The sequence below is a fragment of the Scyliorhinus torazame genome, chromosome 6, assembly GCF_047496885.1.
Source record: "Scyliorhinus torazame isolate Kashiwa2021f chromosome 6, sScyTor2.1, whole genome shotgun sequence".
NCBI lineage: Eukaryota > Metazoa > Chordata > Chondrichthyes > Carcharhiniformes > Scyliorhinidae > Scyliorhinus > Scyliorhinus torazame.
This window is the reverse complement of record NC_092712.1, coordinates 14,515,078-14,541,385: the sequence shown is the minus strand read 5'-3', so window position 1 is coordinate 14,541,385 and position 26,308 is coordinate 14,515,078. Positions and strand designations below refer to the sequence as shown.

The window sequence follows — 26,308 nt, the reverse complement described above, 5'->3', positions numbered from 1 at the left end:
GGCCAGGGTAAGCAGTCGAGGCCAGACTATCCCAGGGGGCCAGGGTAAGCAGTCGAGGCCAGACTTTCCCAGGGGGCCAGGGTAAGCAGTCGAGACCAGACTATCCCAGGGGGCCAGGGTAAGCAGTCGAGCCCAGACTTTCCCAGGGGGCCAGGGTAAGCAGTCGAGGCCAGACTTTCCCAGGGGGCCAGGGTAAGCAGTCGAGACCAGACGTTCCCAGGGGTCCAGGGTAAGCAGTCGAGGCCAGACTTTCCCAGGGGGCCAGGGTAAGCAGTCAAGACCAGACTTTCCCAGGGGGCCAGGGTAAGCAGTTGAGACCACACTTTCCCAGGAGGCCAGGGTAAGCAGTCGAGACCAGACTTTCCCAGGGGGCCAGGGTAAGCAGTGGAGGCCAGAATATCCTAGGGGGCCAGAGTAAGCAGTCGAGACCAGACTATCCCAGGGGGCCAGGGTAAGCAGTCGAGGCCAGACTTTCCCAGGGGGCCAGGGTAAGCAGTCGAGGCCAGACTATCCCAGGGGGCCAGGGTAAGCAGTCGAGACCAGACTATCCCAGGAGGCCAGGGTAAGCAGTCGAGACCAGACTTTCCCAGGGGGCCAGGGTAAGCAGTCGAGACCAGACATTCCCAGGGGGCCAGGGAAAACAGTCGAGGCCAGACTATCCCAGGGGGCCAGGGTAAGCAGTCGAGGCCAGACTTTCCCAGGGGGCCAGGGTAAGCAGTCGAGGCCAGACTATCTCAGGGGGCCAGGGTAAGCAGTGGATGCCAGACTATCCCAGGGGGCCAGGGTAAGCAGTCGAGGCCAGACTATCCCAGACGGCCAGGGTAAGCAGTCGAGGCCAGACTATCCCAGGGGGCCAGGGTAAGCAGTCGAGGCCAGACTATCCCAGGGGGCCAGGGTAAGCAGTCGAGGCCAGACTATCCCAGACGGCCAGGGTAAGCAGTGGATGCCAGACTATCCCAGGGAGCCAGGGTAAGCAGTCGAGGCCAGACTTTCCCAGACTAACCCAGGGGGCCAGGGTAAGCAGTGGAGGCCAGACTATCCCAGGGGGCCAGGGTAAGCAGTGGAGGCCAGACTTTCCCAGGGGGCCAGGGTAAGCAGTCGAGACCAGACTTTCCCAGGGGGCCAGGGTAAGCAGTCGAGACCAGACTTTCCCAGGGTAAGCAGTCGAGACCAGACTTTCCCAGGGGGCCAGGGTAAGCAGTCGAGGCCAGACTATCCCAGGGGGCCTGGGTAAGCAGTCGAGTCCAGACTTTCCCAGACTATCCCAGGGTAAGCAGTCGAGGCCAGACTTTCCCAGGGGGCCAGGGTAAGCAGTCGAGACCAGACTTTCCCAGGGGGCCAGGGTAAGCAGTCGAGGCCAGACTTTCCCAGGGGGCCAGGGTAAGCAGCCGAGGCCAGACTTTCCCAGGGGGCCAGGGTAAGCAGCCGAGGCCAGACTTTCCCAGGGGGCCAGGGTAAGCAGTCGAGGCCAGACTATCCCAGGGGGCCAGGGTAAGCAGTCGAGACCAGACTTTCCCAGGGGGCCAGGGTAAGCAGTCAAGACCAGACTTTCCCAGGGGGCCAGGGTAAGCAGTCGAGGCCAGACTATCCCAGGGGGACAGGGTAAGCAGTGGAGGCCAGACTATCCCAGGGGGCCAGGGTAAGCAGTGGAGGCCAGACTTTCCCAGGGGGCCAGGGTAAGCAGTCGAGGCCAGACTTTCTCAGGGGGCCAGGGTAAGCAGTGGAGGCCAGACTATCCCAGGGGGCCAGGGTAAGCAGTCGAGGCCAGACTTTCCCAGGGGGCCAGGGTAAGCAGTCGAGACCAGACTTTCCCAGGGGGCCAGGGTAAGCAGTCGAGGCCAGACTTTCCCAGGGGGTCAAGGTAAGCAGTGGAGGCCAGACTTTCCGAGGGGGCCAGGGTAAGCAGTCGAGGCCAGACTTTCTCAGGGGGCCAGGGTAAGCAGTCGAGACCAGACTTTCCCAGGGGGCCAGGGTAAGCAGTCGAGGCCAGACTTTCCCAGGGGGTCAGGGTAAGCAGTCGAGGCCAGACTTTCCCAGGGGGCCAGGGTAAGCAGTGGAGGCCAGACTTTCCCAGGGGGCCAGGGTAAGCAGTCGAGGCCAAACTTTCTCAGGGGGCCAGGGTAAGCAGTGGAGGCCAGACTATCCCAGGATATCCTAGGGGGCCAGAGTAAGCAGTCGAGACCAGACTATTCCAGGGGGCCAGGGTAAGCAGTCGAGACCAGACTAACCCAGGGGGCCAGGGTAAGCAGTCAAAGCTAGACTTTCCCAGACTATCCCAGGGTAAGCAGTCGAGAGCAGACTTTCCCAGGGAGCCAGGGTAAGCAGTCGAGGCCAGACTTTCCCAAACCTTCCCGGGCAGCCAGGCTGAGCTGACATTTGAAACTATTACAAACTGCTTGTCCAACCAGAGGCTGGCTTCTGAATGGACGATCTGTAAACAGCGGTAAACCCAAATTTCCACCTCAGCACGAGCACGGACATCAAAGTAACGAGGAGAGTGGTGAATCGGCAGGGAAAGCGGCCTCAGAGCGGGGTTTGGGGTAGGATCCTCGGACTGGGGGAAGGTAGGCCTCGGAGAGGGAGCGAGGGCAAACGAACCTCAAAGCGGGAGAAGGCGGGTGGGCCGTTAGAAGGAGAGGGCAGGAAAAGAAAGCTTCGGAGCAGAAGGAAGGCAGGCCGCGGAGCAGGGCAAAGCAGTCGAGTGTGTGAGCGTGAGAGAGACAAGTGTGTGTGTGTGCGTGAGAGAGACGAGTGTGTGTGAGAGAGGCGAGTGTGTGTGCGTGAGAGAGGCGAGTGTGTGTGCGTGAGAGAGGCGAGTGTGTGAGAGAGGCGAGTGTGTGAGCGTGAGAGAGACAAGTGTGTGTGTGTGCGTGAGAGAGACGAGTGTGTGTGAGAGAGACGAGTGTGTGTGAGAGAGACGAGTGTGTGTGAGAGAGGCGAGTGTGTGTGCGTGAGAGAGGCGAGTGTGTGTGAGAGAGGCGAGTGTGTGTGCGCGAGAGAGGCAAGTGTGTGTGCGTGAGACAGGCGAGTGTGTGCGAGAAGGCGAGTGTGTGCGTGAGAGAGGCGAGTGTGTGTGAGAGAGGCAAGTGTGTGTGCGTGAGAGAGGCGAGTGTGTGTGTGTGTGCGTGAGAAGGCGAGTGTGTGCGTGAGAAGGCGAGTGTGTGAGCGTGAGAGAGGCAAGTTTGTGTGTGTGAGAGAGGCGAGTGTGTGTGAGAGGCGAGTGTGTGTGTGTGAGAGGCGAGTGTGTGCGTGTGCGTGAGAGAGGCGAGTGTGTGTGTGTGAGAGAGGCGAGTGTGTGTGAGAGAGGAGTGTGTTCGTGAGAGAGGCGAGTGTGTGCGTGTGTGAGAGAGGCGAGTGTGTGTGAGAGAGGAGAGTGTGTTCGTGAGAGAGGCGAGTGTGTGTGCGTGAGAGAGGCAAGTGTGTGTGCGTGAGAGAGGCGAGTGTGTGTGCGTGAGAGAGGCGAGTGTGTGTGCGTGAGAGAGGAGAGTGTGTGTGCGTGAGAGGCGAGTGTGTGCGCGCGTGAGAGAGGCGGGGGCGTGTGAGAGAGGTGAGTGTGCGCGCGTGCGAGGCGAGTGTGTGTGCGTGAGAGAGGCGCGTGTGTGTGTGTGCGAGGCGAGTGTGTGTGCGTGAGAGAGGCGAGTGTGTGTGCGTGAGAGAGGCGCGTGTGTGTGCGTGAGAGAGGCGCGTGTGTGTGCGTGAGAGGCGAGTGTGTGTGCGTGAGAGAGGAGAGTGTGTGTGCGTGAGAGGCAAGTGTGTGTGCGCGTGAGAGAGGCGGGGGCGTGTGAGAGAGGCGAGTGTGTGTGCGTGAGAGAGAGGCGAGTGTGTGTGCATGAGAGAGGCGAGTGTGTGTGCGTGAGAGAGGCGAGTGTGTGTGTGAGAGAGGCGAGTGTGCGTGAGAGAGGTGGGTGTGTGCGTGAGAGAGGTGGGTGTGTGCGTGAGAGAGGCGGGTGTGTGCGTGAGAGAGGCGAGTGTGTGTGCGTGAGAGGCGAGTGTGTGTGCGTGAGAGGCAAGTGTGTGTGCGTGAGAGGCGAGTGTGTGTGAGAGAGGCGAGTGTGTGTGCGTGCGAGGCTAGTGTGTGTGCGTGCGAGGCTAGTGTGTGTGCGTGCGAGGCTAGTGTGTGTGCGTGCGAGGCTAGTGTGTGTGCGTGGGAGGAGAGTGTGCGTGCGTGAGAGAGGCGAGTGTGCGTGCGTGAGAGAGGCGAGTGTGTGTGCGTGAGAGAGGCGAGTGTGTGTGCGTGAGAGAGGCGAGTGTGCGTGCGTGAGAGAGGCGAGTGTGTGTGCGTGAGAGAGGCGAGTGTGTGTGCGTGAGAGAGGCGAGTGTGTGTGTGTGAGAGAGGCGAGTGTGTGTGCGCGAGAGAGGCGAGTGTGTGTGCGCGAGAGGCGAGTGTGTGTGCGCGTGAGAGGCGAGTGCGTGTGCGTGAGAGAGGCGAGTGTGTGTGCATGAGAGAGGCGAGTGTGTGTGCGTGAGTGAGGCGGGTGCGTGAGTGAGGAGGGTGCGTGAGAGAGGCGGGTGTGTGTGTGAGAGAGGCGAGTGTGTGTGCGTGAGAGAGACGAGTGTGTGTGCGTGAGAGAGACGAGTGTGTGTGCGTGAGAGGCGAGTGTGTGTGCGTGAGAGAGGCGAGTGTGTGTGCGTGAATGAGGCGGGTGTGTGTGTGAGAGAGGCGAGTGTGTGCGTGAGAGAGGCGAGTGTGTGTGAGCGTGAGAGGCGGGGGCGTGTGTGAGAGGCGAGTGTGTGTGCGTGCAAGGCGAGTGTGTGTGCGTGCAAGGCGAGTGTGTGCGTGTGGGAAGCGAGTGTGTGTGAGAGAGGCGGGTGTGCGTGAGAGAGGCGGGTGTGTGTGCGTGAGAGAGGCGAGTGTGCGTGAGAGAGGCGAGTGTGTGTGTGTGAGAGAGGCGAGTGTGTGTGCGTGAGAGAGGCGAGTGTGTGTGCGTGAGAGAGGCGAGTGCGTGTGCGTGAGAGAGGCGAGTGTGTGTGCGTGAGAGAGGCGAGTGTGTGTGCGTGAGAGAGGCGAGTGTGTGTGCGTGAGAGAGGCGAGTGCGTGTGCGTGAGAGAGGCGAGTGCATGTGCGTGAGAGAGGCGAGTGTGTGTGCGTGAGAGAGGCGAGTGCGTGTGCGTGAGAGAGGCGAGTGTGTGTGTGAGAGAGGTGGGTGTGTGCGTGAGAGAGGCAAGTGCGTGTGCGTGAGAGAGGCGAATGTGTGTGTGTGAGAGGCGAGTGTGTGTGCGCGTGTGAGGTGAGTGTGTGTGCGTGAGAGAGGCAAGTGCGGGTGCGTGAGATAGGCGAATGTGTGTGTGTGAGAGGCGAGTGTGTGTGCGTGTGAGGCGAGTGTGTGTGCGTGAGAGAGGCGAGTGTGTGTGCGTGAGAGAGGCGAGTGCATGTGCGTGAGAGAGGCGAGTGTGTGTGCGTGAGAGAGGCGAGTGTGTGTGCGTGAGAGAGGCGAGTGTGTGTGCGTGAGAGAGGCGAGTGCGTGTGCGTGAGAGGCGAGTGCGTGTGTGTGAGAGAGGTAGGTGTGTGCGTGAGAGAGGCGAGTGTGTGTGTGTGAGAGAGGCGAGTGTGTGTGCGTGAGAGGCGAGTGCGTGTGTGTGAGAGAGGTGGGTGTGTGCGTGAGAGAGGCGAGTGTGTGTGCGTGAGAGAGGCGAGTGTGTGTGCGTGAGAGAGGTGGGTGTGTACGTGAGAGAGGCAAGTGCGTGTGCTTGAGAGAGGCGAATGTGTGTGTGTGAGAGGCGAGTGTGTGTGCGTGTGAGGCGAGTGTGTGTGCATGAGAGAGGCGAGTGTGTGTGCGTGAGAGAGGCGAGTGCGTGTGCGTGAGAGAGGCGAGTGCGTGTGCGTGAGAGAGGCGAGTGTATGTGCGTGAGAGAGGCGAGTGTGTGTGAGAGAGGCGAGTGCATGTGCGTGAGAGGCGAGTGCGTGTGTGTGAGAGAGGTGGGTGTGTGCGTGAGAGAGGCGAGTGTGTGTGTGTGAGAGAGAGGCGGGTGTGTGTGTGTGTGAGAGAGGCTATTGTGTGTGCGTGAGAGAGGCGGGTGTGTGTGTGTGAGAGAGGCGAGTGCGTGTGCGTGAGAGAGGCGAGTGTGTGTGTGTGAGAGAGGCGAGTGCGTGTGCGTGAGAGAGGCGAGTGTGTGTGTGTGTGAGAGAGGCGGGTGTGTGTGTGTGTGAGAGAGGCGGGTGTGTGTGTGTGTGAGAGAGGCGAGTGTGTGTGCGTGAGAGAGGCGGGTGTGTGTGTGCGTGAGAGAGGCGTGTGCGTGAGAGAGGCGAGTGCATGTGCGTGAGAGAGGCGGGTGTGTGTGTGTGTGTGTGAGAGAGGCGAGTGCGTGTGCGTGAGAGAGGCGAGTGCGTGTGTGTGAGAGAGGCGAGTGCGTGTGCGTGAGAGAGGCGAGTGCGTGTGCGTGAGAGAGGCGGGTGTACATGAGAGAGGCGAGTGCGTGTGCGTGAGAGAGGCGAGTGTGTGTGCGTGAGAGAGGCAAGTGCGTGTGCGTGAGAGAGGCGAGTGCGTGTGCGTGAGAGGCGCGAGTGCGTGCGTGAGAGAGGCGAGTGCGTGCGTGAGAGAGGCGAGTGCGTGTGCGTGAGAGAGGCAAGTGTGTGAGCGAGAGAGAGGCGAGTGCGTGTGCGTGAGAGAGGCGAGTGTGTGAGCGTGTGAGAGGCGAGTGTGTGTGTGTGAGAGAGGCGAGTGCGTGTGCGTGACAGAGGAGAGTGCGTGTGCGTGAGAGAGGCGAGTGTGTGTGCGTGAGAGAGGCGAGTGCGTGTGCGTGAGAGAGGCGGGTGTGCGTGAGAGAGGCGTGTGTGTGTGCGTGAGAGAGGCAAGTGCGTGTGCGTGAGAGAGGCGGGTGTGCGTGAGAGAGGCGAGTGCATGTGCGTGAGAGAGGCGAGTGTGTGTGCGTGAGAGAGGCGAGTGCGTGTGTGTGTGAGAGAGGCGAGTGTGTGTGCGTGAGAGAGGCGAGTGCGTGTGCGTGAGAGAGGCGAGTGTGTGTGCGTGAGAGAGGCGGGTGTGCGTGAGAGAGGCGAGTGCATGTGCGTGAGAGAGGCGAGTGCGTGTGCGTGAGAGAGGCGAGTGTGTGTGCGTGAGAGAGGCGGGTGTGCGTGAGAGAGGCGAGTGCATGTGCGTGAGAGAGGCGAGTGCGTGTGTGTGTGAGAGAGGCGAGTGTGTGTGCGTGAGAGAGGCAAGTGCGTGTGTGTGTGAGAGAGGCGAGTGTGTGTGCGTGAGAGAGGCGAGTGCGTGTGTGTGTGAGAGAGGCGAGTGTGTGTGTGTGCGTGAGAGAGGCGAGTGCGTGTGCGTGAGAGAGGCGAGTGTGTGTGCGTGAGAGAGGCGAGTGCGTGTGTGTGTGAGAGAGGCGAGTGCGTGTGTGTGAGAGGCGAGTGTGTGTGCGTGAGAGAGGCGAGTGTGTGTGTGTGCGTGAGAGAGGCGAGTGTGTGTGCGTGAGAGAGGCGAGTGCGTGTGCGTGAGGCGAGTGCGTGTGCGTGAGAGAGGCGAGTGTGTGTGTGTGTGTGTGTGAGAGAGGCGAGTGCGTGTGCGTGAGAGAGGCGAGTGCGTGTGCGTGAGAGAGGCGAGTGTGTGTGCGTGAGAGAGGCGAGTGCGTGTGCGTGAGAGAGACGGGTGTGCGTGAGAGAGGCGAGTGCGTGTGCGTGAGAGAGGCGAGTGTGTGTGCGTGAGAGAGGCGAGTGCGTGTGCGTGAGAGAGGCGAGTGCGTGCGTGAGATAGGCGAGTGTGTGTGTGAGAGGTGAGTGTGTGTGCGTGAGAGAGGCGAGTGTGTGTGCGTGAGAGAGGCGAGTGTGTGTGCGTGAGAGAGGCGAGTGCGTGTGCGTGAGAGAGGCGAGTGTGTGTGCGTGAGAGAGGCAAGTGTGTGAGCGAGAGAGAGGCATGTGTGCGTGCGTGAGAGAGGCGAGTGTGTGTGTGAGAGGTGAGTGTGTGTGTGAGAGGTGAGTGTACCTGCTGGGTTAAGCCGCTTATGGACAAACTGCATAAAAAGATTGGAGGAAGAGTGGGTTTTAGTGAAATAAGGCAGAATTCGGCCAAGGTAGACTGGGAAGAATTATATGTGGGGTGTGGGGGAGGGGGAGCATTCAAAAAGGAAATAGGGGAGTACAAGCCCAATATGTTCCCTTTATGGCGATAGGAACGAGTAACAAGTCCCGAGAACCTTGGATGACCAGAAATATTCAGGATATATTGAGAAGTAAAAGAGAGACTTTTTGCAAGTACAAGGGCAGCAAATCAGCCGAGGCATTAGTGGAGGAAAGGAAGCGCAGGACAGAGCTTCTGAAAAGTGGGGTCTTAGAAGGCTCTGGCTGGTAAAAGTAGGGAAAATCCCAAGACATTCGATAAGTATCTCAATGGGAAGAGGAAACAGGGACAGAGGAGGGCTCATTAGGGGCCAAGGGGGAAATCTGAGAGTGGAGCCAGAGGACACTGGGAGGGTGTTGAATGAATATTTCACATCTGTCTTCGCCCAAGAGAATGAGGATGTGGGCATGGAACTCGGGGAGAGAGACTGTGAGGTTCTTGAGCAAGTTGTCATATGGAGTGTCAAGGTTTTGGCAGGCAAGTCTCCAGGTCCAGATGAATTGTGGCCCAGGCTGCTGTGGGAGGCGAGGAGGAGATTGCCGGGGCTCTGACCCAAATGTTTAATTCCTCTCTGGCCTCGGGGGAGGTGCCAGAGGACTGCAGAACAGGTAATGCGGTCCTGATATTTAAGAAGTGCTGTAGCGACAAGCCAGGAAACTACAGACCAGTGAGTCTCACGTCAGTGGTGGGGAAACTACTGGAAAAGATTCTGAAGGACAGAATCTATCTCCATTTGGAGAGGCAAGGTTTGATCAGGAATCGTCAGCATGGCTTTGACAGAGGGAGGTCATACCTAACAAATTTCATTGAATTTTTTGAGCATGTGACCAGGTGTGTAGATGAGGGTGGTGCAGTTGATGTAGTTTACATGGATTTCAGCAAAGCCTTTGACAAGGTCCCACATGGGAGACTTATAAAGAAGGCAAATGGGATACCGGGTGATTTGATAAGGTGGATTCATAATTGGCTTAGTTGTAGGAGACAGAGGGTGATGATAGACGGCTGCTTTAGTGACTAAAAGGCACAGTGGTGTACCACAGGGATCCGTGCTGGGTCCCCTATTGTTTGTCATTTGTATGAACGACATAGATGGCCATGTGGGGGTGGGATCAGTAAGTCTGCGGATGATACAAAGATTGGCCGGGTGGTTAACAGTGAGGTTTGACAAGGAAATATTCAATCAATGGCCTGACACTGGGAAGTTCCGGGGAACAAAGGGACCTTGGTGTGTTTGTCTATAGATCTCTGAAGGCAGAAGGGCAGGTTAATAGGGAGGTGAAAAAGGCACATGGGACTCTCGCTTGTATCAATCGGGGCCTAGACTACAAAAGCAGGGAGGTCATGATGGAGCTGTGTACAACTTTGGTGAGGCCACAGCTGGAGCACTGTGTGCAATTCTGGTCGCCACATTACAGGAAGGATGTGATTGTTCTGGATGGGGGTGCAGAGGAAATTCACCAGAATGTTGCCTGGGATGGAACATTTCAGTTATAAAGAGACGTTAGATAGGCTTGGGTTGTTTTCTCTAGAGCAGAGAAGACTGAGGGGCGACCTGATTGAGGTGGACAAGATTATGAGGGGCATGGACAGGGTGGATAGGGAGCAACTGTTCCCCTTAGTTGAAGCGTCAGTTACGAGGGGACATAAATTCAACATGTGGGGTGGGAGATTTAGGGTGGATTTGGGGCAATATCTTTTTACCCAGCGAGTGGTGACTGTCTGGAACGCACTGCCTGGGAGGGTGGTAGAGGTGGGATGCCTCACATCCTTTAAAAAGTACCTGGGTGCGTACTTGGCACATCATAACATTCAAGGCTATGGGCCAAGTGCTGGTGGGATCAGGTGGGCAGGTCAGGTGCCTTTCATGTGTCGGTACAGAATCGATGGGCCGAAGGGCCTCTTCTGCACTGTAGTACTCTGTGAGGGAGTTGAGGGTGTGTGTGAGAAAGAGAGAGGGGAGTGTGTGTGTGCACGAATGAGGGAGGTGTGTGTGTGAGAGAGAGAGAGAAAGGGAGCGAGGTGACTGTGTATATAAGAGGTGAGAGAGGTGAGTAAATATATTTACGTGTGTGTGCGCGTGTGTGCGTGCGTGCGTGCGTGCGTGCGCGTGTCTGCGTGCGCGTGTCTGCGTGCGCGTGTCTGCGTGCGCGTGTCTGCGTGCGCGTGTCTGCGTGCGCGTGTCTGTGTGCGCGTGTCTGTGTGCGCGTGTCTGTGTGCGCGTGTCTGTGTGCGCGTGTCTGTGTGCGCGTGTCTGTGTGCGCGTGTCTGTGTGCGCGCGTGTCTGTGTGCGCGCGTGTCTGTGTGCGCGCGTGTCTGTGTGCGCGCGTGTCTGTGTGCGCGCGTGTCTGTGTGCGCGCGTGTCTGTGTGCGCGCGTGTGTGCGTGTGCGTGTGCGTGCGTGTGTGTGTGTGTGTGCGCGTGTGTGTGTGTGTGTCCAATATGAGAATCTGCCATTCCAACAGCACTCTCTGATTTCAACCAAAGGAACAGCTACACTCCTCCCATTAAAAATGACAAAAAAGTAAGCAAGACCCAAGTACCTTTTCAAATAAGAGGTTTTAATTCTCGTAAATATATACATATAAGAAATAGAAAAGACTTGTATAAAATAGGGGCACCATCTACCCGAATGGGGACAGAGTGCCATAGCGCTCAGAGCACCAGGAAACACTCCGCTATCCAACCTCCATCCAGGTATATCGGGGGCTTCAGTGGGGAACGTGCAGCCAAGGACCCACTTAGTCCCATTTTCTGCATTGAGGAGCTCCGCTTGCCCCCTCCCCACCACACCACATCTCCCCGCACCCAGGCAGGGCACCGCCCCGGCCCAATCATCACCACCCAAAAACTGTCAGCTTGGCAGCACCAGTCTGGTAGTGCCCCAGTCAGGTGGCACTGTCAGGGTGCCAGGCAGGCAGTGCCTGGGTATTCATATGGCACCAGCTGTGCCAGGGTGCCACCCTGCCCATAGGGCATGCACCCAATAGGCCAGGAGACCCATACGAGTGTCGGTCCGTCTGGTCCCCGTTTGTGGCGAGCAGCACTGAACGGCACTAGCCCGAAGTCTCCAAAGTGAGGGGGTTAGATCCCACACCTTGGTTAGATCTCAGGAACGCATGTTAGAGTGAGACTTGCCAGAAAGTGATCCCGCCCACAACGGGCAGATTTCACATTGCAATGTATTGCGAGATCGCATTAGACAGTTAACTGCCAAGCACTCTGATTGGAATGAATCACCGAATGACCTTCACTTATTTTGTTTAGCTGAAACGGTGCAACGTGTTCACCTGTTCTTTCTGCCTGTAAAGAACAGGGCCTTGTTTGTGCGTTAATATCTGTAGCCTGGGGTGCATTTCGTCCAGACCTTGCGATCTATCCACTTTCAAATATGCTAAATTCCTGAATGTTTCCTCCCTCACTATTTTATGCCATTCAATATTTCACACTCGTCCTCCTTAATCTCGACAACAAGGACTCCTACGTCACACTTCTATTCACTGACAACAGCTCCACCTTCAACACCATAATCCCAGGCAAACACACACCACACACACCACACACACCACACACACACACTTTCAAACTCATAGCTGTGCACATCTCCAAAAATCTGTCCTGGTCCACCCACGTCGACGCTACCACCAAGAAAGCACAACAGCGCCTATACTTCCTCAGGAAACTAAGGAAATTCGGCATGTCCACATTGACTCTTAGCAACTTTTACAGACGAACCATAGAAAGCATCCTATCGGGCTGCATCACAGCCTGGTATGGCAACTGCTCGGCCCAGGACCGCAAGAAACTACAGAGAGTAGTGAACACCGCCCAGTCCATCACACGAACCTGCCTCCCATCCATTGACTCTGTCTACACCTCCCGCTGCCTGGGGAAAGCGGGCAGCATAATCAAAGGCCCCTCCCACCCGGCTTACTCACTCTTCCAACTTCTTCCATCGGGCAGGAGATACAGAAGTCTGAGAACACGCACTAACAGACTCAAAAACAGCTTCTTCCCCACTGTCACCAGACTCCTAAATGACCCTCTTATGGACTGACCTCATCTCTTCACACATCTTCTCGACTGAGCAGTACTACGCTCCGTGTGCTTCACCCGATATCTGTGTCTATGTATTTACAATGTGCATTTGTGTGTATCCTATGTTTTTTTGGAAGATCTGTCTGCAGAATACCTTTCACTGTACCTCGTACACGTGACAATAAACAAATCCAAATCTAAACATACAAATTAGGAGCAGGCCACTCGGCCCCTCGAGCCTGCTTCGCCAGTCAATACGATCATGGTTGATCTGATTGTGCCCTCAACTCGAACTACCCACTACACCAAACCTCTCCACCTCCAGGACGGATTGCTGGCATGGTTCGATCCCAGGGATAGAGGATGCTGGGTAAAGCACACCTCCCATTCTGCTGGGACGTGCAGCCAACATTTTGAACATAAGTAACTCCAAGAGCAGCTGATGCCAGTTACCCCGGGATAACTGCAACAGAGTTGTTTGACCGTACCTGTTGATACCTCCGCATTGCCTCCTGCTCCTGCAAGATGCGACACAGTTCCTCATCGTCGGGTTTATAATCCTGGGGCACAGAGTATTCTGGTGGTCGGGGGCTGCTGCACATCTCACACCCCGGCCGGGTGGGTTTGTTTATGTAGGTGCACGTCTTACATGCCCAGCCTGCCTGTTACACAAAAAAGGGGGAGAAAGAGAGAAAATCCTCAATGGTTTTCAGCCCGTCACCAAAAGGAACTGAAAGAATAGTGAACGAGCTTATGCCGACAGGCGGTCGAGTCACACCAATTACACAACAGCAGGCCAAGCGAAAAGAACAACTTTTCCGTCAATCAGTTTTAGACATCAAGATCAGGAAGGGGCAGGTTCGGGATTTTGCCAGGAAGGAGATACAGAGCTTCCCGGAGGAACCGGCCTCCACATTGCTGGAGGAGGTGCTGATGACAAGGGGACTGGAGAAGGGGGCAGTGTCAGCGGTGTACGGAGCTATTCTGGAAGAGGATAAGGCACCATTGGAAGGGATCAAAGCAAAGTGGGAGGAAGAGCTGAGCGAGGTTATAGAGGAGGGGGTCTGGTGTGAGGTGCTCTGGAAAGTGAACGCCTCCACCTCGTGCGCGAGGTTGGGGCTGATACAGCTGAAGGTGGTATACAGAGCACACCTCACGAGGGCGAGGATGAGCCGATTCTTTGAAGGAGTAGAAGATGTGTGCGAACGTTGCGAGGGGGGGCCCCGCTAATCACGTTCATATGTTTTGGTCCTGTCCAAAGCTAGAGGATTACTGGAAGGAGGTTTTTAGGGTAATTTCCAAGGTGGTGCGTGTGAAACTGGACCCGGGCCCCTGGGAGGCCATATTCGGGGTGTCGGACCAGTCAGGGTTGGAAACGGGAGCGGAGGCAGATGTTGTAGCCTTCGCCTCGTTGATCGCCCGAAGGCGGATCCTGATAGGTTGGAGAGCAGCCTCTCCACCCTGTGCCCTGGCGTGGGGGGGGACCTGTTGGAGTTCTTGACTCTTGTGAAGGTTAAGTTTGAACTGAGGGGAAGCTCGGAGGGGTTCTACAAGTCATGGACACTATTTATTATGCACTTTCAAGAACTGGATAACATCGAACATTTGTTTGGTGGGGGGGAAGGGGGGCTGTGTATATTAAGGGTGACTATGGGTAATCCCTGATTCCTTTTTGTCATTTGTTTGTGTGAACATGCGGGCTAATGTTTGGGGTTTGGTGGGAGGATGGGATCGTTGTTATTGATATGGGGATTGACATATCTGTTGCTGATTATTGTTTATTGTTGGTGGGTGTAAATTCGGGAGAAAAGATCAGGAAAGGAACCTTGCGTCACACAGCACATTTAACCAAGCAAGTCATCCCAAGCATTACCGGATGTTGAGGTAAACAAGGGAATAACAGGACAGCTAGTAGAATCGAGGTGGCACGGTAACACAGTGGTTAGCACTGTTGCTTCACAGCGCAAGAGTTCCAGGTTTGAGTCCCGGCTTGGGTCACAGTCTGTGCGGAGTCTGCACGTTCTCCCCGTGTCCGCGTGGGTTTCCTCCGGGTGCTCCGGTTTCCTCCCACAAGTCCCGAAAGACGTGCCGTTAGGTGAATTGGACATTCTGAATTCTCCCTCGGTGTACCCGAACAGGCGCCGGAATGGGGCGGCTAGGGGCTTTTTACAGTAACTTCATTGCAGTGTTAATGTAAGCCTACTTGTGACACTAATAAAGATTATTATTTTTTTAATTTTAAAAAACATGGTCTAAGACGTAGGCTTCAAGGAGGGTCTGAGAAGGATAAATGAAGTATTAATAATCTTTATTAGTGTCAGAAGGCGGCTTACATTAACACTGCAATGACGTTACTGTGAAAAGCCGCTAGTCGCCACACTCTGATGCCTGTGCTACCGTGCAGGTTTAGGGTGGAAATTCCAGAGCTTGAGGGCCAGGCTCCAGGGTTCGGAGTAGAATCAATGGGCCGAGTGGCCCACTTCTGCTCCTTTGTCTTATGGTCTATCCTTTGGGACCAACAGGGATCAGTTCAACCCTGGCAAGGTTTCCCCGGGTACCTGTGTTGACGAGGGAGCGGGGGAAGCTTGCTGAGATGTTCTGTTCCATGTATCCTGGCACGGGAGATGCTGAAGTGACTTCAGTTCCAGATTGATGCGCTGACCAATATTGCTGATGTCCATCCTTCCATCCCTGTCCTTTTGTGGGAGTCGGTCTGTGGAGAGAGAGAGGTTTTACACACTGTGCAAGTTCAATTAGGGAAAGAGAATTAAGACTGGGCCGGCCAGCAATGCTCACATCCCGTAAATTAATTTAGAAACATTTCCAAAAGTATGGGAGGCCATTCAGTGCAGAAGGATTTGGGTGTCTTGTTGCAATTGTACAGGGTCTTGGTGAGGCCACACCCGGAGTAGTGTGGGCAGTTTTGGTCTCCTTATTTGAGGACAGATGTTCTTGCTCTCGAGGGAGTGCAGCGAAGGTTTACCAGACTGATTCCTGGGATGGCGAGACGGACGTACGAGGACAGATTGAATCGGTTAGGATTGTAGACCATCCAATTAAATACTATTAAATATGTCAATTATCCAATATAAGTCACTCAGCTAGGGGCTGGTTTAGCACAGGGCTAAATCGCTGGCTTTGAAAGCAGCACAGTTCAATTCCCATTCCAGCCTCCCCGAACAGGCGCCGGAATGTGGCGACTAGGGGCTTTTCACAGTAACTTCATTTGAAGCCTACTTGTGACAATAAGCGATTTTCATTTCATTGATATATCTAGGGTTTACAGGTGGCACTGTTGGTTGGTGGAGATGTGTGTGTGAGGTTGGACCAAAGAAATAAAGGTGGTTTGTGGAGAAGCAGAACTTTTGTCTCCTTTACTCTCCAGCAATGCAGAAATGTAAACATTCGCTGGAGTTCAGAAGAATGAGGGGGGTTCTCATTGACCCTAACAGGACTGTTAGATGAAGGAAGGATGTTCCCGATGGTGGGGGTGTCCAGAACCAGGGGTCACAGTCTGAGGGTACGGGGTAGACCATTTCGGACAGAGAGGAGAAGTTTCTTCACCCAGAGAGTGGTCAGCCTGTGGAATTCCCTACCACAGGAAGTAGTTGAGTCCAAAACATTGCATGTTTTCAAGAAGCAGTTAGATTATAGCACTTAAGGCGAAGGGGATCAAAGGATATGGGGGAAAGCGGCATTAGGCTATTGAGTTGGATGATCAGCCGTGATCATAATGAATGGCGGAGCAGGCTCGATGGGCCGAATGGCCTCCTCCTGCTCCTATTTTTTCTATGTTTCTATGGTATGGACCCGATACCCTCTCACCCCACTGCAGGCAAGAGCGCTGCACCATAGCCAGAGTGACAATCATTTCTAAGGATGAAACTGCGAAGGTCAGTCTGTACGGTTCAAATTGATGTTACCAATCTCCGGCAGATATTTGTAATTTACAACTGCACATGAACTCTTGCAAATGTACGTGGATGACTTGTTATATATTTTGGAGCCGGGCTCCTCGGTGGGGAATATAATGGGTTTGCTTCAGAGATTTGGGACATTCTCTGGGTATACGCTGAACTTGGGGAAAAGTGAGTGCTTTGTGGTTTCCTCTCCAGGGGCGGCGGCCGGGGGGGGAGCGGGGCCAGGAGGATTGGTGGGGGGGGGGGGGGGTGAGAGACGACGACTGCCCTTCCGTCGGGCAGCGTCTCACTTTCAGTATCTGGGGGTGCAGGTGGCCCGGGATTGGGCAGGTCTTCGGTAGTTCAATTTCTCTAGCTTGGTGGGGAGGGTGAAGGCGGATTTGCAGAGGTGGGATAATCTCCCTCTGTCGTTGGCAGGCCTGGTACAGGCAGTGAAGATTAATATTGTTTTTATTTCAGTGCCTGCTAGTCTTTTTTCCCAAGGCGTTTTTCAAGCAGCTGGTCAGGCTGATCTCCTCGTTTGTCTGGGCAGGGAAGGTGGCCAGGATGTTTAGCACAGGGCTAAGTCGCTGGCTTTGAAAGCAGACCAAGGCAGGCCAGCAGCACGGTTCAATTCCCGTACCAGCCTCCCCGAACAGGCGCCGGAATGTGGTGACTAGGGGCTTTTCACAGTAACTTCATTGAGGCCTACTTGTGACAATAAGCGATTTTCATTTCATTTCATAAGGAAGGTTGATGCTGCAGAGTGGGAGGTTGTTTTGGGGGGCATTGGGCCTCCAGAATCTGATGTACAATTATTGGGCGGTGAAGGCAGAGAAGGTTCAGGGATCAAATAGGGAGGTGGGGACTTTGTGGGTGAGGATGGAGGCGGGTCCATGTAGGGGGTCAGGGCTGTGGGCTCTGGCAGCCGCACCGCTCCCAATGGCCCAGGGAGGCACTCAGTGAGACAGTGGTGGTGGCCACGCTGAAGATCTGGAGGCAGTTTCGGCAGCATTATAGGTTGGGAGCGAGGTCGGGGGAGATGCTGATCAAGGGAAATTGCAGGTTTGAGCCGCGGAGGTTGGATGCGAGATTCCGGGGATGGGAGGAGAAGGGGATTAGGGAGATGAAGGATCCGTTTCTGGGAGAGCGGTTTGCGAGCTTGGAGGAGCTGAACGAGAAGTTTCGGTACATGCCAGTGCGGGACTTTGCGAGGACTTCCTGAACTTGCTGATAGTGCCCGCCTGCTGGTTGCTGGAAGGGGTGGTGGTTAGAAAGGGGGGGGGCTGTGTCAGCTATTTGTGGGAGGATTTTGGAGGGGGATAAGGTGTCCATGGAGGGGGTTACCCCTACATGGGAGGATGGGCTGGGGCGGCGCTGGAGGAGGGATTGTGGTGTGAGGTGCTGCGGAGGGTGAATGCCTCGTGTGCGAGGCTGGGGCTGATACAGCTGAAGGTGGTGCACAGGGCGCACCTGACCAAGCCAAGGATCAGCCGGCTGTTTGAGGGGGTGGGGGATGTCTGTGAGCGATGCGGGAGGGGCCCTGCGAACCATGTACACATGTTTTGGTCCTACCCGAAGCAGGAGAGGTTTTGGAGAACGGTGTTCAGCACCATCTCGGTTGTTTTGCATGTTGATACGGAGCCCAGTCTCCTGGGGCCATATTCGGGGCGTAGGACCGGCCGGAGCTGAAGGCGGGAGGGGGGCAGATATCTTAGCCTCCGCCTCACTGATTGCTCGCAGGTGGGTCTTGTTGGGGTGGAGGACAGCTTCTCCACCCTGTGTATCAGCCTGGCCGGGGGGATGGGACCTGCTGGAGCTCGTAGCCCTGGGCAAGCTGAAATTTGCTCTGGGGGTGGGGTGGGAAGAGAGAGAGAGAGAGAGAGAGAGAGATAGAGAGAGATAGAGAGAGGGAGAGAGATAGAGAGTGATGAGTTCGACAAAAGTTGGGGATTGTTCATTGTACATTTTGGGGAGTTGGTTACCGTTGACTGTTGAGGGAGGGGAGGGAGGGGGAGGTATGGGTGGGTGGGTTTTGTTACTGTTGTAAATTGTAAAAAATGTTGAAAATTTGGAATAAAAATACTTTTTTTTAATAATGAATAATTGCGAACATTAACCTCAGGCGATATAACGCATAATTTGTTCCTGGAACACAATAAACTCCAATACTGTTAATCTGAAGGATTCTTAAAGTGAGTTATGAGGGGGGGGGGGGGGGGTGAGAAGGGGACAATATCAGTGTGAAAGAAAGAGTGATGCGACACCGAGTGAGGGGAGTGGACGTGAGGTTAAAGGTGCATGTGACTCGGGTTCGGTCAAGGGCACTTCGGGACCAGTGACTAGAGTGACAGAAGGAGAACATGTGACCATGCCAGGGAGAGAGTGTGGGTGAGAGGGGTCGCAAAAGAGCCTCAAGGGACTGGGTCAACGGGAGTTAAATATTGAGGCGAGAAGTAATTGAATGATGGAGCAGGGGCTGAACGACCGACTGGTCCTACATGAAGGGTGGTTGTGGAGGGTTGTTTTTCAAACTGGAGGCCTGTGACCAGCGGTGTGCCTCAGGGATCGCTGCTGGGTCCACTGTTATTTGTTATATATATTAATGATTTGGATGCGAATGTAGGAGGCACTGTAGTAAGTTTGCAGATGACACCAAGATTGGTGGCATAGTGGACAGTGAAGGAGGTTATATCAGATTGCAACATGGTCTTGACCAATTGGGCCAGTGGGCCGATGAACGGCAGATGGAGTTTAATTTGGATAAATGTGAGGTGCTGCATTTTGGTCGATCAAATCAGGGCAGGACCTACTCAGTTAATGGTAGGGAGTTGGGGAGAGTTATAGAACAAAGAGATCTAGGAGTACAGGTTCATAGCTCCTTGAAGGTGGAGTCGCAGGTGGACAGGGTGGTGAAGAAGGCATTCGGCATGCTCGGTTTTATTGGTCAGAGTATCGAATACAGGAGTTGGGACGTCTTGTTGAAGTTGTACAAGACATTGGTACGGCCACACATGGAATACTGTGTTCAGTTCTGGTCACCCTATTATAGAAAGGATATTGTTAAACTAGAAAGAGTGCAGAAGAGATTTACGAGACTGCTACCAGGACTTGATGGTTTGAGTTATAAGGAGAGTCTGGATAGGCTGGGACTTTTTTCCCTGGAGCGCAGGAAGCTTAGGGGTGATCTTATAGAGGTCTGTAAAATAATGAGGTGAGAGGAGAGAGATATAAAAGAGACCAGAGGGGAAATGTTTTCACACAGAGGGTGGTGAGCATCTGGAACGGGCTGCCAGAGGCAGTGGTAGAGGCGGGTACTATTTGGTCTTTTAAAAAGACCAAATAGTACCCGCCTCAGGACCCGCGACAACGCAGAATCGCCGAGCAGAAACTTATAGCCAAGTTCCGCACACATGAGTGCGGCCTCAACCGGGACCTGGGATTCATGTCGCATTACATTCATCCCCCACCATCTGGCCTGCGAAATCCTACCAACTGTCCTGGCTTGAGACAATTCACACCTCTTTAACCTGGGGTTACCCCATCTCTGGATCTGTAAAGATTTAATCACCTGCTAATGCTTGCATTCCTAGCATTGTTTGGCACCTTTGAATTTGTCTATATATATATGTTTCTGGAACAGACCTCTTCATTCACCTGAGGAAGGAGCAGCGCTCCGAAAGCTAGTGACATCGAAACAAACCTGTTGGGACTTTAACCTGGTGTTGTAAGACTTCGTACTGTTTTAAAAAGTAGTTCGAAAAAAGGACCTGCAAAGATGGAACACACTCCCACTCTCCCTCACAGGGGGAGTCCAGACGATCAAAATGAACGTACTGCCCAGGTACCTCTTCCTGCTTAGATCCATCCCGATCTACATCCCTAAGGCCTTTTTCAAAGCTCGAGACAAACTAATCATGGCGTTTGTATGGTTTTCTACCACTGGGCGGCGAGGGCCGAGCGAATCAGGGGATGGATCAAGGAGCAAGAAGCCGAGTGGGTGTGCGCGGAAGAGGCCTCCTGCATGGGGACCTCCCTCCGGGCCCTCGCCACGGCGGCACTCCCATCCCCACCCAAAAAACACTCCAGCAGCCCGGTGGTGATAGCCACCCTCCAGTCCTGGAACCAACTACGGCAGCAATTTGGCCTGACCAAAATGTCGGGACAAACCTCCCATCTGCAACAACCATAGGTTCGCACCAGCGCTGACTGACGCCACCTTTAAAAAGTGGGGACAGGACAGAGGGACACTCACAGTCAGGGACCTATACACGGACGGCAGGATCACAACACTGGACGAACTGACAGAGAAATTCCAGCTAGCCAGGGGGAACGAGCTAAGGTACCTGCAACTCAAAAACTTCCTATGAAAAGAGACAAGGATGTATCCACAGCCGCCACGACAGACACTACTGGAAGAGTTACTGGACGCAAGCATCCTAGATAAAGGGAACTGTAGCGACATGTATGAGCGACTGGTAGAAAGGACTGACACTGTACTGGACGCAACAAGAAAGAAATGGGCGGAAGACCTGGGGATTGAGATAGGGTGGGGACTCTGGAGCGAAGCACTGCATAGGGTCAACTCCACCTCCACGTGCGCAAAGCTCAGCCTGACGCAACTAAAAGTGATACATAGAGACCACTTAACAAGAACCCGTATGAGTAGGTTCTCCCCGGAGGTGGAGGACAGATGTGAGCGGTGCCAAGGACGCCCGGCCAACCACGGCCACATGTTCTGGTCCTGCCCCAGACTTGTGGAGTACTGGACAGCCTTCTTCGAGGCAATGTCCAAGGTGGTGGGGGTGAGGGTGGAGCCATGCCCGAAAGTGGCGGTCTTCGGGGTTTCAGACCAACCAGATCTATTCCTGGGGAGGAGGGCAGACGCCCTTGCCTTTGCCTCCCTGATCGCCCGCCGTAGAATCCTGTTTGGCTGGCGATCAGCAGCACCACCCAAAGCTGCAGATTGGCTGTCCGACCTCTCGGAATCTCTCCAAATGGAGAAAATCAAATTCGCCATCCGATGGTCAGACGACAGCTTCCACAGAACGTGGGAGCCATTCACCCAATTGTTCCGAGACCTGATTGTGGCCAATGAGCAAGCAGAAGAATAGCTAGGTAGCCAAGAAACAAGGGAGAGTAGCCAAAGCATGAGAGGGAGGGATAGGCCGGGGGTGACTACGGGGAGGGGGGGGGGGGGGGGGGAGAGCTAAACCTAAGAGGAAAGAAAGGCAAACCACAGGAGGGAGGGGGGGTGGGGGGTGGGGGGAAAAGAGTGAAGAGACAGGGAACAATAGAGGGGCACCAGAGAGGCGAGGAGGAGGCAGGGGAATGGCAGCCAGAAGGAGGGCACGGGAAACGATAACAAACTTGCCATCTACAAGGACAGAGAACAAGGAGAATCCGGGCGAAAGATGGGACGAACGGCTGAAGGGGAGGTGAGCGCGAGACGACAACAGCAGCGAAATCTGTCCGGGAGAAGCAAGTGACAACACCAGCATCAGACCCATTCGCGTTGTTGCTGCTGGTGAGCTGATGCATAATACCTTACCAGTTATTTTATTCAATTTTTTGTTTGTTCTTATTTTGATATGTTTGTGTGTGCTCTTCTCTTCTATATATGTCTTTGCAGGGGCAGGCCAATCGATTTCGGCGGGAGAACAGCTGGTGAGTCAGTTTCAGCGGGAGCAGTGCGGAAGTGGTTGCTGGGAGGTAAGTCTGTCCTTTAAAAGCACTTGTCTTTGCAGGGGCAGGCCAGTCGATTTCGGCGGGAGAATCAGCTGGTGAGTCAGTTTCAGCGGGAGCAGTGCGGAAGTGGTTGCTGGGAGGTAAGTCTGTCCTTTAAAAGCACTTGTCTTTGCAGGGGCAGGCCAGTCGATTTTGGCGGGAGTGGAGCTGGCTGGTTAGTCAATTTCAGCAGGAGCTGAGAATTTTTTTTTTTAAATTAGTGTTTTAGGCGGGAACAGGAAGTCGACCCGCGGACGTCTGGGAAGACCCTCACCAATAAATTCTGGTGGAGAGGAAACCCGAGACACTACACGTGTAGTGTCTCCCACCCACCCTCCTCCTCTAACCTAATAATAAAACCCATTGGTCTGAGGTAAGTACCATATTTTTTTATATTATTATTATTTTTTATAAAAAATTTAATTTAGTTGTTAGCCAGATCTTGGTAGAAAGTTAGAGGAATGGCAGGGAAGGGAGTGCAATGTTCCTCCTGCAGGATGTTTGAGGTGAGGGATGCAGTTAGTGTCCCTGCTGATTTTACCTGCAGGAAGTGCTGCCATCTCCAGCTCCTCCAAGACCGAGTTAGGGAACTGGAGCTGGAGTTGGAAGAACTTCGGATCATTCGGGAGGCAGAAGGGGTCATAGATAGCAGCTTCAGGGAATTAGTTACACCAAAGATTGGAGATAGGTGGGTAACTGTAAGAGGGACTGGGAAAAAGCAGTCAGTGCAGGGATCCCCTGCGGTCGTTCCCCTGAGAAACAAGTATACCGCTTTGGATACTTGTGGGGGGGGGGACTTACCAGGGGTAAGCCATGGGGTACGGGCCTCTGGCACGGAGTCTGTCCCTGTTGCTCAGAAGGGAAGGGGGGAGAGGAGCAGAGCATTAGTAATTGGGGACTCTATAGTCAGGGGCACAGATAGGAGATTTTGTGGGAGCGTGAGAGACTCACGTTTGGTATGTTGCCTCCCAGGTGCAAGGGTACGTGATGTCTCGGATCGTGTTTTCCGGGTCCTTAGGGGGAGGGGGAGCAGCCCCAAGTCGTGGTCCACATTGGCACTAACGACATAGGTAGGAAAGGGGACAAGGATGTCAGGCAGGCTTTCAGGGAGCTAGGATGGAAGCTCAGAACTAGAAGAAACAGAGTTGTTATCTCTGGGTTGTTGCCCGTGCCACGTGATAGTGAGATGAGGAATAGGGAGAGAGAGCATTTAAATACGTGGCTACAGGGATGGTGCAGGCGGGGGGGATTCAGATTTTTGGATAACTGGGGCTCTTTCTGGGGAAGGTGGGACCTCTACAGACAGGATGGTCTACATCTGAACCTGAGGGGCACAAATATCCTGGGGGGGGGGGAGATTTGTTAGTGCTCTTTGGGGGGGTTTAAACTAATGCAGCAGGGGCATGGGAACCTGGATTGTAGTTTTAGGGTAAGGGAGAATGAGAGTATAGAGGTCAGGAGCACAGATTTGACGTCGCAGGAGGGGGCCAGTGTTCAGGTAGGTGGTTTGAAGTGTGTCTACTTCAATGCCAGGAGTATACAAAACAAGGTAGGGGAACTGGCAGCATGGGTTGGTACCTGGGACTTCGATGTTGTGGCCATTTCGGAGACATGGATAGAGCAGGGACAGGAATGGATGTTGCAGGTTCTGGGGTTTAGGTGTTTTAGTAAGCTCAGAGAAGGAAGCAAAAGAGGGGGAGGTGTGGCGCTGCTAGTCAAGAGCAGTATTACGGTGGTGGAGAGGATGCTAGATGGGGACTCTTCTTCCGAGGTAGTATGGGCTGAAGTTAGAAACAGGAAAGGAGAGGTCACCCTGTTGGGAGTTTTTTATAGGCCTCCTAATAGTTCTAGGGATGTAGAGGAAAGGATGGCGAAGATGATTCTGGATAAGAGCGAAAGTAACAGGGTAGTTATTATGGGAGACTTTAACTTTCCAAATATTGACTGGAAAAGATATAGTTCGAGTACAATAGATGGGTCGTTTTTTGTACAGTGTGTGCAGGAGGGTTTCCTGAAACAATATGTTGACAGGCCAACAAGAGGCGAGGCCACGTTGGATTTGGTTTTGGGTAATGAACCAGGCCAGGTGTTGGATTTGGAGGTAGGAGAGCACTTTGGGGACAGTGACCACAATTCGGTGACGTTTACGTTAATGATGGAAAGGGATAAGTATACACCGCAGGGCAAGAGTTATAGCTGGGGGAAGGGCAATTATGATGCCATTAGACGTGACTTGGGGGGGATAAGGTGGAGAAGTAGGCTGCAAGTGTTGGGCACACTGGATAAGTGGGGCTTGTTCAAGGATCAGCTACTGCGTGTTCTTGATAAGTATGTACCGGTCAGACAGGGAGGAAGGCGTTGAGCGAGGGAACCGTGGTTTACCAAGGAAGTGGAATCTCTTGTTAAGAGGAAGAAGGAGGCCTATGTGAAGATGAGGTGTGAAGTTTTGGTTGGGGCGATGGATAGTTACAAGGTAGCGAGGAAGGATCTAAAGAGAGAGCTAAGACGAGCAAGGAGGGGACATGAGAAGTATTTGGCAGGAAGGATCAAGGAAAACCCAAAAGCTTTCTATAGGTATGTCAGGAATAAGCGAATGACTAGGGAAAGAGTAGGACCAGTCAAGGACAGGGATGGGAAATTGTGTGTGGAGTCTGAAGAGATAGGCGAGATACTAAATGAATATTTTTCGTCAGTATTCACTCAGGAAAAAGATAATGTTGTGGAGGAGAATGCTGAGCCCCAGGCTAATAGAATAGATGGCATTGAGGTACGTAGGGAAGAGGTGTTGGCAATTCTGGACAGGCTGAAAATAGATAAGTCCCCGGGACCTGATGGGATTTATCCTAGGATTCTCTGGGAGGCCAGGGAAGAGATTGCTGGACCTTTGGCTTTGATTTTTATGTCATCATTGGCTACAGGAATAGTGCCAGAGGACTGGAGGACAGCAAATGTGGTCCCTTTGTTCAAAAAGGGGAGCAGAGACAACCCCGGCAACTATAGACCGGTGAGCCTCACGTCTGTAGTGGGTAAAGTCTTGGAGGGGATTAAAAGAGACAAGATTTATAATCATCTAGACAGGAATAATATGATCAGGGATAGTCAGCATGGCTTTGTGAAGGGTAGGTCATGCCTCACAAACCTTATTGAGTTCTTTGAGAAGGTGACTGAACAGGTAGACGAGGGTAGAGCAGTTGATGTGGTGTATATGGATTTCAGCAAAGCGTTTGATAAGGTTCCCCACGGTAGGCTATTGCAAAAAATACGGAGGCTGGGGATTGAGGGTGATTTAGAGATGTGGATCAGAAATTGGCTAGCTGAAAGAAGACAGAGGGTGGTGGTTGATGGGAAATGTTCAGAATGGAGTACAGTCACAAGTGGAGTACCACAAGGATCTGTTCTGGGGCCGTTGCTGTTTGTCATTTTTATCAATGACCTAGAGGAAGGCGCAGAAGGGTGGGTGAGTAAATTTGCAGACGATACTAAAGTCGGTGGTGTTGTCGATAGTGTGGAAGGATGTAGCAGGTTACAGAGGGATAAAGATAAGCTGCAGAGCTGGGCTGAGAGGTGGCAAATGGAGTTTAATGTAGAGAAGTGTGAGGTGATTCACTTTGGAAGGAATAACAGGAATGCGGAATATTTGGCTAATGGTAAAGTTCTTGAAAGTGTGGATGAGCAGAGGGATCTAGGTGTCCATGTACATAGATCCCTGAAAGTTGCCACCCAGGTTGATAGGGTTGTGAAGAAGGCCTATGGAGTGTTGGCCTTTATTGGTAGAGGGATTGAGTTCCGGAGTCGGGAGGTCATGTTGCAGCTGTACGGAACTCTGGTACGGCCGCATTTGGAGTATTGCGTACAGTTCTGGTCACCGCATTATAGGAAGGACGTGGAGGCTTTGGAGCGGGTGCAGAGGAGATTTACCAGGATGTTGCCTGGTATGGAGGGAAAATCTTATGAGGAAAGGCTGATGGACTTGAGGTTGTTTTCGTTGGAGAGAAGAAGGTTAAGAGGAGACTTAATAGAGGCATACAAAATGATCAGGGGGTTGGATAGGGTGGACAGTGAGAGCCTTCTCCCGCGGATGGATATGGCTGGCACGAGGGGACATAACTTTAAACTGAGGGGTAATAGATATAGGACAGAGGTCAGAGGTAGGTTCTTTACGCAAAGAGTAGTGAGGCCGTGGAATGCCCTACCTGCTACAGTAGTGAACTCGCCAACATTGAGGGCATTAAAAGTTTATTGGATAAACATATGGATGATAATGGCATAGTGTAGGTTAGATGGCTTTTGTTTTGGTGCAACATCGTGGGCCGAAGGGCCTGTACTGCGCTGTATTGTTCTATGTTCTATATATATATATCTTATTCTGTGTACATAACGGTAAATATGCTTTGTTCAAAAACCCAATAAAAAACATTTATTAAAAAAAAAAGCAGTTAGACAGTGACATGGGCAGGGTGGGTACAGAGGGATATGGGCCAAATGTGGGCAAGTGGGACTAGCTCAGTGATAGAAACTGGGCGGCGTGGACAAGCTGGGCCGAAGGGCCTGTTTCCATGCTGTAAACATCTATGGCTCTTGCCTGCGCTGCTGCTGA

The 26,308-nt window shown here is 53.6% G+C and overlaps 1 protein-coding gene across 1 annotated transcript in view; it reads right to left on the bottom strand.

Moving 5' to 3' along the window:
- The window catches only part of shrprbck1r (sharpin and rbck1 related), a 166,611-nt gene that overhangs the window by 85,181 nt on the left and 55,122 nt on the right, over window positions 1-26,308 (bottom strand). Inside the window, exons 7-8 of the mRNA XM_072507947.1 lie at window positions 14,644-14,798; window positions 12,574-12,747 (exon numbers count right to left, since the gene is read on the bottom strand). Coding sequence (XP_072364048.1) covers window positions 12,574-12,747; window positions 14,644-14,798 — 329 coding nt within the window. The remainder of the gene's footprint in view (window positions 1-12,573; window positions 12,748-14,643; window positions 14,799-26,308) is intronic.